The sequence below is a fragment of the Meleagris gallopavo genome, chromosome 17, assembly GCF_000146605.3.
Source record: "Meleagris gallopavo isolate NT-WF06-2002-E0010 breed Aviagen turkey brand Nicholas breeding stock chromosome 17, Turkey_5.1, whole genome shotgun sequence".
Taxonomy (NCBI): Eukaryota; Metazoa; Chordata; class Aves; order Galliformes; family Phasianidae; genus Meleagris; species Meleagris gallopavo.
In genome coordinates, this window is record NC_015027.2 from 3,336,855 (window position 1) to 3,350,912 (window position 14,058).

The 14,058-nt window shown below is 36.1% G+C and overlaps 1 protein-coding gene across 4 annotated transcripts in view; it reads left to right on the plus strand.

The window, feature by feature from the left end:
- Nucleotides 1–14,058, plus strand: part of RIMBP2 (RIMS binding protein 2) — a 122,426-nt gene that overhangs the window by 56,840 nt on the left and 51,528 nt on the right. For all 4 annotated transcript variants that reach the window (XM_010720044.3, XM_010720045.3, XM_010720046.3 and 1 more), the window contains exon 7: nucleotides 13,410–13,499. In XM_010720044.3, coding sequence (XP_010718346.1) covers nucleotides 13,410–13,499 — 90 coding nt within the window. The remainder of the gene's footprint in view (nucleotides 1–13,409; nucleotides 13,500–14,058) is intronic.

Sequence of the window (14,058 nt, forward strand, 5' to 3'; positions counted from 1 at the left end):
TAACCTCATTGGCCTTTTCTTTCTTAAAACTTTGATACTGGTCTTTTGATTTGGGCTGTACACCTTTAAATTAGTTTAAAAGCTCTTCAGTGGATCAAATAAATCACTCCATCAGTTATTTGAAATGTTATATTAAAAAAAAATGATCAGTTAAGCTTTGATCAGTCAGTAGATGTTAATTACCACAGTGTCTTGAAAAACCTTCCTGATCTTGAGGTTTCTAGATCTATGTTGAATGATACCTGAGCAAAAGTGTTGCTCAGATGAAGAGCTATACAAATGTTGGAATGGAGAAAGCTGCCATTAAAATCACCCTACGTTCTGTCGCAGAAGGCACCCCAGGAGCCAGCAGCTGAATTGTATTTGTTAGTATGTACAACCTGGCAGTGTTTATCAGTTATGCTCCTGGGGAGATTAAAAATCACAGTTCATTTAGAAGTTAGCTTTGAAATTTCTAAATGTAGGATCAGTACTTTCGTTAACACTGCTTTGTTGTGTAGCAGCTTGAAACAGTGCAGACACAACATTCTTTGTACGCTTGTGTTCATCAGTATTTCACTTCTTTCTGTCCTTTGAGCCTTTCCTGGGAACTTCCATGAGGCTTTCAACTTGTGACTGCCACAACAATCGATTTTTATGAACTGAAAAAACTAAATATGACAACCCCTGAAGCTAAATATTATTAGCATTGAAATTATTTTCTTTTGATCTTTAATTCAGCATGAGAAATTTTCAGCATTCAATTTTATAAAGTGGAATAGTATATTCCAGTAGCAGTGGCAGTAGCAGCATCAGTGCTTTGCATCATCCTCCTGTGCTCCGAGAGTTCCTTCTGTGGGGTTTTCACTGTGCAGAGTTTAATTCTATTGTATTTCCCCTACATGTATCACGTGAGTCAGGATTTATTTTCTGTTAATTGCAAATCAAAACCAGCTTGCGTCATTTTTCCTCTCCTTTGATTTTTCTCCTTAACAAGGATAATTTGCTAATTTGGTAGTATTTTATACAAAAGATTAATTCTGTGCTCTGATTAGAGCGCAACCTGGTTGTTAGCTTAAAGGTCTTACAAACTGCTTTCAGGTCATATATATTTTAATGTAAGACTATGATTAAATATCAGCAAATGTACAAATTGCAACAACAAAGACCATGCATCTTTTTAAGATTTATGTAATGCTACATGAAGTAAGAGAGAGAAAGCGATTTTAAGTTATATTCAGGATATGCATAATGCATACTTCCATTAAAAAGGTTTTATGCTCAAAGAAATTAAATTTCTTATCACTTAGATTGTTTTGAGTGACAGAAGGCAAAAACCTCTTGCTGTCTCTGTAACTATTTTACACATTTTATAAATTCTGTGCTTTACTGACATGTCAAGATTTTATCCTAGAAACAACTGTGAATAAACTTTGATTATTTACGTGAATATAAATGCTTTAAGTCCTAGAACACCCTGGTCTAGTTCAGGGATTAGCAATAGAAAGCTGGAATACACAGACAGCGAAAGCTCACAGAATCTTCCTGTTCAGCCTCAAGCAGTTAATAATTGACTTTTAAAGAATAAACCAAAATGTAAATGTTTACTGACATTACAGACCACAAAAGGCTTCTCTGCTGCAGGTACTTACGGAAGCGTGAAGCTGAGCATGGCTTGCCAGCCTGCCTTGTGTAAGTAAAACTAATCATACCTTACCAAATCACCCATTTCAATGTGCTTTTGCCTCTTCTCATCTGGTGGCTGAGAGGTGTCAGGCGTGCCTAACGCCCTCCCCTCGAACAGCCCCCAGGGGAGTGATGTTCCCTTTCCAGCCAGTGGCTAAAAGGTCAGCCTCAGCTGGTAAGGAGGATTAATTTTAATTTTGCAGCATGATGCAGAGCAGCATGAATGAGCAGAAAAAGATCTGACTCTCTTTCTTTACCTTTGTCATTAAAGAGGGAAGATGGATGCAGTCGTGTATACGCAGGATTACTTTCTGAGTAAGTGGGGGTGAAATATATTTCCTTGCTATCACCTGTAACTCTAGGAAATGAAATAATTAGTGGCTGAGGGTTATATACACCTAATTTGTCATGTTGAAGTGAATTTAACTGATGCCAAATAAATAACATGTTTGCAAAGAGCTGGGAAATAGCAGAGAGAAGTCTGATTGCAACTTTAATGCACGCTTCAAGCATTACATTTATTTTTTTATGTTAGAGTTTAACGAACAGGAAAATACTGTGGAGTTTTGATAAACTTCAGTATTCCACAGCTATTAACTAGTTAGTTCCTTGTCTGAGTTGAGGCCTTGTTGATCCTTTGAGTTTATCCTAAGGAAAGTAGAATGATAAGTAAATATCTCCCTGGCTGCATTAGTTAGACTTAGTAAAGGGAAAATAATGAGAAATAACATGCTAGCTATGCTGTTCGGATATTGTGTTGCTTTTTATGATATGTATGACTCTTGTCTATGCTCTGTTCTTGTCAAAGGTGCCTGGGAAGTTCTCCTAATAGACTATAGAAATGCAGAACAAATTTATGACAGCAAAATAAAGCAAGAATCCAAAGCAGTTGTGGTAGTTTTTAAAGGCTTAAAGACTTACAAATTTGCATGCAACACCATACAGCAAGATTTCTGTGTTAGTATCTGGCTCTGACGGCTTTCATGTTGCTGTTCAGCGCCAGTCAAATCATCTGTGAAACATTTCCAGAAGTGCTTGTTGCTGGTGGCTGGCTCTGTTTTTCTCTAACCATTGGAAGAATCCAAAAATAATGAACATTTTTTGGTCTTAATTACCATGTGCATCTTGGTGAAACACAAGCCTCGTGTATTCCTTTAAGGGACACTGTACAAACTATTGACATCCTCAGGGTGTATTTATAGGTATAGGTATATTCAAGATTTTTTTTATGGTGATCATATGCTGTCATCATGTCTGTCTGTGCTCTGTCAGGTAACCTTTCTTAATATTTTTATCACTCAAAGCTGCAAGGAGTCTTCAAGCACTTACTGCTGTTAAAAAACTGTAAAGCTACTCTCCTTTTTCTGTAAGCAAAGGATTATTGCTTCTGAAATTATATGTATATTAATTAGACTTAATTTTAGCAGTTTTACCTTATGCTTTGAAAGACAAAATATATTTAGGCAGGGACTTCCTTCTAATTTGGTAGAGCCTACCTTTGATTCTAAAACGAAATTTGGTCCTTTACTAAGATTCAAGATAGAATGAACCTTAAGAAAATTCAGAAAATATTGACATGTTTTTTGAAAAGCAGTATTTCTCCTTTTTTTTTTTTTTTTTCTTGGAACAGGATGGGGATGAAAGGTTTTAAGGATGGCATTTACTTGTAGCTAGTGTTAGTTGAGGAAGATTTTGTTGGACTACAGAATAATCATCATACCATTTTGTACAGCAAGGAAAGCAGTGGTCCGTACCATTTTGCTCAGCTTAATGCATAATTTTATTTAGTGTTTGGTTTTTACTTAATTTAGTGGAAAGCCTGAAGGCTATAATCTTACCTGTTCTGCAAACACAACTTTTGGAGCTTGAATAGCTGTTGATGAATTATGCTTCTGATGTCTAGATCCTAAATTATTCTGCGTGTTTTTCTTATGTTTGTATTAAAATGAAAAATTATTTTCTGCTTTCAAGTCACTTATTTTTTCTATTGTGCTAAACTTTTTGTAGGTTTTCAGAACTGTGCACAATGTCAATATAACCTACCTAATAAAATTTCTGAGACAGCTGTGTCATTACTAATGTCACCAGAACTCACATTTCTTTTTAACATTTGTCTCTTTAAATTTGTTGCTTAAAGAGTTGGCAATCTCTGAAAACATCCTTAGCTTGTTGAGCTGGAGCTGGTGTTATGCTTAGGTTCAGTACATTTCATCCTTTTTTAGTGCCACAGGACTGCATTTTCCACCTGCTGGGGCATGATGTTGCCATGACAACAGCTGATCTTGTTTGGTCTTCTCTCCTCTTTGTGCATGATGGAAAGGAAAGCTTTTTGAGAAATGTTTGTGAAAGCTGATCTAACTAATTGCATTTTAATTATCAGTGAAATAGAACAAGGAGGCTTGTTCTATTTCTAGAAAAATAAGAAATTTCTATCATAAGAAATAGCACAGTGAAATGGACTCTTTAATCAGAGCTGACAAGATTTCTCCATGAGCTATTTCTATATACCAGTGTCTGCAACTGTTGTGTTAGCAGAATATTAACATAAATGGTCTGTAGAAGTCCTGTAAGGTATTCCACTGAGAGATCTTCAAGCCCACACTGCAATTCACCGGTCTTCTGTATGCCTTCTGTTAATCAGCAAATAAAAACCTTAATGACATAGTAGGTAATTAAGGAGATGCAGCAACCTTATCCCTAATGAGCTCCAGTGATGATCAGAATTACTTTGTTCATGTGTTTCTAGCTGACGTGCTTTGTTTGTTCTTCCACTTGTGAAATCATAGCAAATGGAAAATGTGGACAGCAATTTCCTTCTGGATAATCATAAAGTTTGAGTGGAAATCCACGCACTTACAGAGAATGGAAGGAAGAACCATACATTTTAAATTATTTTTAAATAATTGGTTATTTGGTTTGACATACAAAACTAAGGTATGTCTTCAGCACATCCACTGAAGTCAAGGCAATAGAAAAAATCACTACCTGTCGTAGATGTGAAACAAAACATTATGCCATATGATGGTAACATCAGTAAGAAAATATTTCTTAAGGGAACCACTGGGAATGTCCCCTTCAGACAGCTTGCTACCAGCATTTCAGGGAGCTTGTTTACCCTGCGCTGCATTTCCTTTATGCCTTTCTTCAAATAACTCCGTGTTCACTTATTTCTCCTTTAGAAGTGGATCATTTCAGATTATTTCTTTCTTTTGCTTGCTTGTAAGTTACCCATGAATAAACTCAAATTGTGCCATGGGAAATGAGAATTTAGACCTGGCCTCTCAGATGTGCCGGTTCATTTGGTGCATTGAGATGTGAACGTAAAAATAATAGAAAGGAAAAGCCCTGAATAAATATTGATTTTATTTCATCCCATAAATCAAACTGATTAACTTTCTAATACTGTCCAATGCAAAACACTGCTGTGATACTAAGTTTAAGATTGATTCTCTACTTCTGGCTGCAGAAACGTATTTTTATGGTATCCTTGGCTGTGTTTGTGTTGCCAGCAGCTGCCTGTTATCTGACAGCATGATGGAACATCAATACCTGGTTTTTAAATGGAAATGCTAAGCAGTAGCTTTGACTATCACAGAGTGAAGGGGCATCTTCAAGAGAGAAACCTGACAAAAGCTAAAGCACGTTATGTAGGAGCATTTTCAGTGGTAGCATTACTTTGGTATAAAACTATCAAAATTTATGCCAGTTTTTTTTTTTTTTCATATGGTCATTGTTGAAAGCTTTAACAGCATCGTACAACTGTAGTTATTGGAACAGCTCATCTACAAGTATTACTGTGTTAAGGTATATAAATAACCTTTTGTTGTTGGGAATTAACCTCTGCTTTTTTCTTCTTCTTTGAAATTAATAAGCCTAGAATTGCTTTGAGTTGATTTTTTGCTTGTCAGCTATACATCTTTATATTCTTTTTCCATGTCAAAGTTAGGTGTGATTTTTGTCAGTAGTAATTAATCAGCTATCCAATAATAACATTCCATAGCAGGTACTGGGAAGGTTTACAAACGTGTAACTAAAAATTTGGGCTTGTGTTACATAATGCTTTCTGCAGAAGCTTACCAAAAGATGTAGTGCCACCTACTGCCCGTCAGAGACTTCGTTCTGCCTGTGCTGTGAATTTGAAGTGTGCAAAGACAGTTGGCCTTTGTGCATAGGTGATATATTCCAGGTTCACAGGGGAAGCAGCGTCAGAAAATACAAACATAATTGCAAATACTAAATAGTAGTGGGAAATCTTTGTTTTTACAATGTTCATGTTTACTTCAGCCAGAGTAGATGTAAATCCAGAATTAATGATTTGAAGAGAACTTGTGTAAACTTGGGTATTTGATGATTCACTGTACACAGCTGCAGTTGGGTCTATCTGGGATGTGTTATCAATTTGTGGGGGTGGGCGTGATAATAAAACTGTTGTACTTCACATATCAAGAATTATCATTTATTTTCATTGTTGATGAGGGGTTTTGTCATTTTCATATGATGTGCGTGGCTGAAGTGGAGAACAGGGACAAAAAAAAAAAAAAGGTAGCTGTGGTCTGAGAGCAGCAAAGCAAATCGAATATGGATACACAAGATTCCAAAACTGAGGGATCTTCCAAGTCTTCAGGTACATCTGATGTTGAAGTCTCCTTTTCCCTTTTGCAAAAAGTGGCCTGGGCTGCCTTACTGTGTGAAGCAGTGTTCTGGTGAGGCTGGCAGAGCTGAGGTGGTGAGAAAAGATTGTTCAAATAAGTTATGAGAAACAGCACGTGAAGAGTTGATACTCTAAAAGAAGCATGAGTGGAATGAGTTGGTAGTGCAAGCCTATTACCTTAGGAGTCTTACTAAAATGAAAAATAATTCAGTACTTTAATTATTTGTGGCTCTTAACATCTGGTCCTGGTCACTGCAGTGCCAAGCAAGGCGCTGGTGATTTCCAAATATGATACACTGCTACAGTTCCCATGTTCCCTACTTGGTAGTGCTTTCTAAGTAGTGCTATTTTTATGTAGTGTTTATTATGCTACATTCAGCCTACTGATTAGAGGGTAAAGCTGCATTTGTTTTCTTTTATTAGAATTAAGTACAATTTGCATGAAAATGTCTTTTTTAAAAATGAAGCAAATCTAGTTGGGAAGGGTATTTTTTTTTTTTATTGAAGCACTTCTAAATAGGCCTTCCTTTGTCTGTTAACATTCGAAGTAAAATTGGGCTCTTTAGTCTTTAAATGCTAACATCATAAAATGTTAGACTACTTTCCTGTACTGCTTGATAATTGTACTTGCCTGTGACAATTCAGAGTCAGAATCGCAGAGAAATATTAGATAAAAGTCTTTAGTTTGTCAAATGCAATGAAAAATAATCAGCCTTCCACTAATTTACAATATATATATTATTACAATTGCATGGTTTTAACTATTAAGTTGGTAATGGTGGAATACAGTACTGGATAGAGCTGTGCTGCACCCTTCATGGCATGGGGAGAAGGGAGGTATTCAGCATCTTTTAGGGCTTTCTTCGATCCTACATTTATGTTACTGGTATGTTGGATATAATAGAATGAGAATGAATAATCTTTGCCTTTTTAATCTTATTAGAAAAAAAAAATAATAATAATAATAAAAAAGAAAACAGTGGTGTTAAACTTGACCTTAGTGATGAGTCATGTACATGGCAGAAGTATGTAAGAAAGTATCAGAAGCTTATTCTTTCCTCTTTCTTTAAGTACCTCTAGACAACTGGTTTTCAGTTTTCTCCTGGAATAATGTGATTCTGTGCGTGCTTCTCAAAATAGAGAAACATCATGTAGGATTACAGTCAGTGTGTTCTAATGCAGTCACTCCAGGTTACTGGCAAAACAAGTCTCAAAGAAAAAAGGCTACCGATAAATGAATAGTGTGTAACTTTTTTTTCTTAAAAAAAAAAAATTATATATATAATTGATGGATGAGCAAACTAGCACACAGGGCAACAGATGCCTTTCTCCAGGCAATGTAGAACCTTGTTACCCAGACAGTGGTGTCAGATTGTATTAAATCTACAGAAGTCATCCTCCTACTGTGAATTTTTATAGCCAGTCCTCATATCTGCAGGAGAATTTCTACTTTTGCTCTACTAGAAACACACATTTTTGCTTTCATTTCTGCACTTTAAAAGATGCAAATCATATATAAGGTAATACATTTATTTCTAATGTTTTTATTTATAAGTTTTAATGGATATTTTTATTAATTGTCTCATTTTTTGTGAAGGATATACTGGTGTGTCTGTGATGCTCTGGGCGTCCTTTAAAAAATGGCACGCTGTAGGACTGATTGTGTTTTTATACATTTGGGAGGGCTGTCAATTTTCTGATTCAGTTTACTTCAAAGATTTTGAAAAGATCATCTTTAGTGTTGTTTTCCTAAATTGAAATGCCTGAGCTGAAAATGCCTGAAGCATTTCTTACATACAGCAGTAAATATCCTTGCTGTTTGGGATTTTGTCTGACATGCTAAAGACAAGGCTTCAGATTCTTTTTGCAAATTACTCTATAGAGTCCTGACATGAATGCATGCTGACTGGCACCCTATCACATATGTGATATATGTAAGTATGGTATCTGTTGTTTCCCATATTTGCTTGTTGAAAAAGCTTAAATAGAAGCAATCTAAGTTCGGTGTAACTTCTGCCTAGATATATTATAAAGAAGTTTGTGTTTTGGCTTGTTCTGTCACCAGCTGATTATTATCTGTGACAATACTTCTTTTTTTTTTTCTTTATTTGAGGAGGAGGAAAGTTGAGTATTTCTACATAGTTTCTTCCATCCTTTCCATTCACTTCCCATGTTCATTTCTCTCTAAAATTTTTGGATGCATGCTATCTTTTATCAGACAGTTAATTAAACTGCCTCAAATCTGTGTTGTTTATTTTGTTTGTCTTTTTTGTTTTTGCTGTTAAAAAATGTGCTGTGCAGCAGTGTCTCTAGAAAAGGATAATAGGCAGTTCAACTAATATTTAAAACTCAATGTCAAGACTGTGGACTAGTGAGATTTTTTGGGAATGTGAAGTCCTGCTTCCTTCCCATTTGCTCATTGCTCTGCTAACATTCAGTCAGCATTTGTCTTGGCATAAGTTTAGTACAGTGTCTTGGAGTAACTGGCCTGATGAGTTGTTAATCTCCACTCATCTCAATTAACAGCTGTGATGGTTTGATTTGCATAGGTTAAATGGTAGAGCTAATATGGCTCCTTATGCACAATTAAATTGCTGGAATTGCTACATACAGTGAGTAAAATAAGAACAACTGAGAGAGCAGCTGGGGGAAAAAGGACAAAACCCTCATTATATTTGCAACAAGAGTCAAAAGTTATTTGTATGAAAATAGATAAAAGATGAGAGAAGACTGTACTGTAGTGCTCTGCACAGGATTGGTTTTTGGTCTGTCATGAACTGACAAAATCTGAATCTTGTCAAGTCCAGAAATGACCTGCAAAATTCCACAAAATCTCCTCTTAGATCCAAGCAGCAGGGGAGGGGCATCCTTCTGTGTGTTCCCTTTAGACTTCTGGTAGAACTATTAAACTGAGAGTAGGGAAGGCTGTAGGGAAGAAGCCTGAGCATTCATTGACAACCTGGAGGCATGAAGCGTGTATCCAGCCCACTGCCAGGAGATCTGTCATTTGTGATGGCTGCCCTATGTATTTGCTGACCTCTTTGTTTTGTTGACTTGGAGGTTCTGTTTGAAACTGGCAGTTGTAAGAACTGAAGTGAGAAGTGTTGCCCTATTGTTAATGCATTCAATGCTAGCTGTCAAGTACATGAAAGTGAATGGAAAAGGATTCTATTTATTTCTGTATAGTATTTTCAGAAGACATCTGTCTCCTTTAAAGTGTATTTGAAGCTTCAAAACTCTCAGGATACAGCCATAAAATCCCTATGAAGACAACTTACAACATAATAAGATATTAATCTAATGTGTTGAATTTCCCCCAAATGGAAAACAAACCTTTTTTGTGCCCCTCCAGCCCGTCACATGGGTCACATACAGCATGGTGGTGTATGCAGGGCAGCCATGAACTGTCATCTTTTAGAGATTGACTGGGGCTACTGAGATTTTATGCTACATATCTGAATCTTCTGTTTCATCTGAAAACTGTAAAATGTCCTTTTCTTCTACATGACTTGAATTCACTTTTAATATATCAATTTTCTATTGGGTGAAATTTAGTTTTGTGATGATTGAATTAACTTTGGTCTTCTTTGCTGAAGATTTATGTTTAGCTAATCTGGAAAATATTGAAGTCAGTGGATTAGGAAAAGAGTCACTAACTGCCATGAATATTAAACAATGCATAACTATCATTTGCAAAAATACAGGTGCTATTTCACAGCTACAAGAGAAGAAATTCCTTCTGTGGTGTGAAGAGGAGACGTGAAAGAAGTGCCATTAAAAGTGTTTCTCCAAGTACAGTTAGCAACTGTACTCAACACTGGAGAAACTGCCCATGAGAAATTTTAAGAAGAGATTTTAATCTTTAGGAAATCTTAAAGAAATTGTAATCTTTTTTAGAAGACGTAACTGTTGAGTACGGTTCGTGTTTGCTATACAGAAGCTGGCTTGTGTTCCCATGTGGGCATTAAGTATGTGCTGCTTCAGTTAATCCCATCACAGGTTTACTTTCAGGATATGGCAGATGACTGGAGTAGTGTGTGGGAAGGCAGATTTGGAGTAAGTCTGTCACTAAGCCACCTGGTTAGGGGCATGACCTTTGGCAAGTGCCTTGATCTCTCCCTTTCTGTTTCCTGTTTTTCTATTTCTTTATCTTCTTAAATTAGAAGGTAGACTTTTTTTGGAGTACTGGTAATTTCTTTTGTATTTGTGCAATGCACAGACCTGAGTTTCAGCTAAGGCTTCTGTCAGATAATAAATAAACTTGCTTCCTCTTTCTATACATCAGGTAGAAAATTATTATTCCAAGAATGCTTTGGGAAGAGCAAGGGTTTTATCTGTTGGTTTTCTTCCTATGAGCAAGAGAATTTCAGTATTCTTGGTTGGTTTTTATTGTGTTCAGTTGCTTTCTCGTATTCAACAACTGTATGAAAACAGTACTGTTCAAAAACTTTTCCATACAGATAAGTGAAAATATGGGCCAAGTAAATAACAGAATCACCTACTGTACGTGAAATCACTTTACATGAGTTGTGTGAACATCAGCTTTCTCTGCATTCAGCTAATAAACGTTCAATTGCTGTGTGTTCTTGTATGCCAAGTGAATATATTCACCAAATGTAGCAGATTCATGTGACTGTTGTATAAAAGTACCCGGAGGAATTTCAGTAGTGTGATGGATACTTCATCTGTATGCTTCTTTGTTATCTTCTGCAGTAGTTTTCCTGTCAGCAGAACATGTACCTTCTTTCTCCAGCCTGCCAATGATGCCAAAAAGAATTATATATTTTTTTTCTTTCTAGATCATTTTTCATGTGGGTATAAGGGGAAATTCCGGGTAGGCAGCTTACTTTAGATTGTTAACAATATTTGCCATGATCCAACCTACTAAAGTCTTGCATATAATCCCAAAAATCCCAAGCACATCTCAGAAGTTGCAGAAACCATTTAGGAAAAAATTGCGTTAACTTGCCATCCTTGCGGAGATAGATCAAAAGCTTTAGCAACCCAAGCCCCTGCTATTTAATTACTTTGACCTATGATTATGAGGTGTTAGAACTAAACACTTGCAGCTGAATCTACCAGAATTCTTCTGTCAGAGCCCTCTTGTAAAGGTCCATTGTTGAGAGATATTTTAAGTTGTCAAAAACTAAATTAAAACTGTGGGAAATTTTGAATTGATGGTTATGATGACATCTTTGGCAGACATGGCTCAATAAAGGAACTGGGCTTAAACTTAGAAGGCTTCCATTCATCGTTGCTTTTACCACGTTATTGCTCTGAGACCTTTGAGTTGTTTATTCTTTGTTTCCTTAGTGCTTATTCTGAAAGCAATCAGTAGGAATGTTGTCAGTGTACATGTGCATATGTTATTTCACAGCACACCCTTGCATCCAAATTCCTTTCTTGTTGGTCATCTTTACGTGTATTTTCTGAGCTAGAAATATGCCAGTAATTCCTGCTACTGATCAAGGGATTCTTGATGTTTATGGATTTGGTTGGGATGGGGAACATATGTGGTCCTTTATCCTGACAAGTGCAAAAGAGGACTGAAAGAAGTTGCCACTGTGAACAGAAGGAAAACCAAATTGGCTAACTACTAAGTACCAATGAAACTGAGATAGTTGCTGCCCTACTTAAGATCATCCTTGCAAATAAATGTTTTTTTCTTTGGATAGGGTATCAGCCAGCCCAATTGCTCTGCTGTATCTCAGAAAGCATTTTCTATTGTGGAGAATTTAAATAGGATGTGAAGGATGCTGGTCTACATTCCCATCAATTACTGCTTTGCTCCTCACTCTTCCTCCCCTCCATTTCTGCTTGAATTCCTTTAATAACCTTGTTAAAAACTGGTAAGGCATTGTCACTTGTTCCCCATTAAGGTCAGCTGAGCAGTATTGATTCATAACAAATGCAAATTGATCCATTAGAGTCAGCGTTGAATCTTGCTTGACAGAAGCCTATGGTTCTAAGAATTTCTCAGGGCAGCCAGTGTAGCTTATCTTTGCCTACTAAAATGCAGAATAGTTACACAATGCTTTACAAATAACTTTCAGTAATTAATAGAATTTGATGATTTTTTCACATATCCAAGGAACTGTTCAGTGCAGTTTGCTTGTATTGTAAAAATATTTGCTGATTTAATTCACACCTTTGAAAAATGTAACGTGAGCTAAGAAATTGTTGTCATTTTGTCCTTCAGAACTGTCTAACATCTCAGGATCTGATTGTCACTTTTAATTGCATCCTAAACAACAAATTTAACAGAACTTGAGAAATTTTAATTGCTGATATCCTTAAGTGTGAGATAATGGGTATAACTGCAACTAGGAGACTGAAAATTCTGTGATTTGATGTCTTGGTGTAATTCAGTAGTGTTTAGTCAAGAGAACAGCTTCCCACCTGTATGCTGTAGTTAATATCTTGATATTTAGATAATGTTGTCTTCTGTCTGCATTTTGGATTTGCCTGCCATTGTAGTGTGCAAGTGTTCCCCCCAGACTCTAAAAAAGATTGAATGTAAAGATGTATATGTGCATTTATTATAAGCAGACATGCTACAAATAGGAATAGCTATCATAAATCTAGTGACATATACGAATATAGACATGTACATGATTATAAATTCCAGTTGTTGGCTTTTGCCCTCAGAATGCCTTCTAAAGATCTAAGTTTGAGGATATTGCTTTACTCTGGAAGCCAAGTTTCTTCCCTGCTCTCAGTAAGGTAGCCAGGTTTGAGCTCCTTGTTGCATCTGCAGGGAGACATTTTTTTAAATATAAATAAAACATATAAAACATATATATATATGTTTATTTATCTGCACCAGGCCTGTGATGTCAGGTCATCTGTTTGTCTGCACATCTTTAATCAGATCATCTACTGAAAACATGTGGTTTTATGATAGAGCCAACTGTAATTGTAAGCTAATCTTCTGCCTCTGCACCTTCAGTGCCTTTGGCTTTATGCCTGGTACTACTCTTAATGGTATGTTAATACCAAATAATGCAAAAACATTGCTTCCTTAAGAACTTAATAGGATGTACTGTAATGGAGATAAATGGTCTATAACACACACTCTTTTCTTGTGTTTTAGAAAAATGAACTGAAGGATGCTGTGCAAGAAAAGAATCGCCTGAGCCTTCAGTATGCAAATGTGTCACACAAAGCCCTGCAATATGACCAGGTACCAATCCTAAACACAAAACACATACATTAATTTGTTACAGTAGTCAGTCTTCAAAGATGGATTGAGTAGTCACCTCTAGTTTTTATTTTCTCTTAGAAAACACAAAGACTTTTAATTAAAAATAAGTTACATGTGTATCTGACAAACAAATGCTATTTTCAAGTGAAAATAACAAGTGAAAAAGACAGACTGATAGATGATACTGACTGAGAGATGCATTATTCCTGATGCATCTTTCCTTAATGTCACAAATTGGTATTAGGCTTTGGAAAAAAGGTGATTTTTTTCAGTAATTTTGATGAGACTTGATTGAAAAAAATCTCTAATTTTTCCAAAGATTGCTGACAAAAAGGATTTCTTACTGGCAGTGTCTTTTCCTTCCCTTCTGCATTTTTCCCTTGCACTTTTTTCATTTCTCAATAAAATGTTGAAATGCCATTCATTGTCCAGCAGTAAATTTTGCAAATTTTGTTATCAGCTGTTATTTTCCCTGTAGCATGACATATGGCATAAGTCTGTGTCTCAGCTATTCTAGGTCCTGTTTTCATAGTAAGCT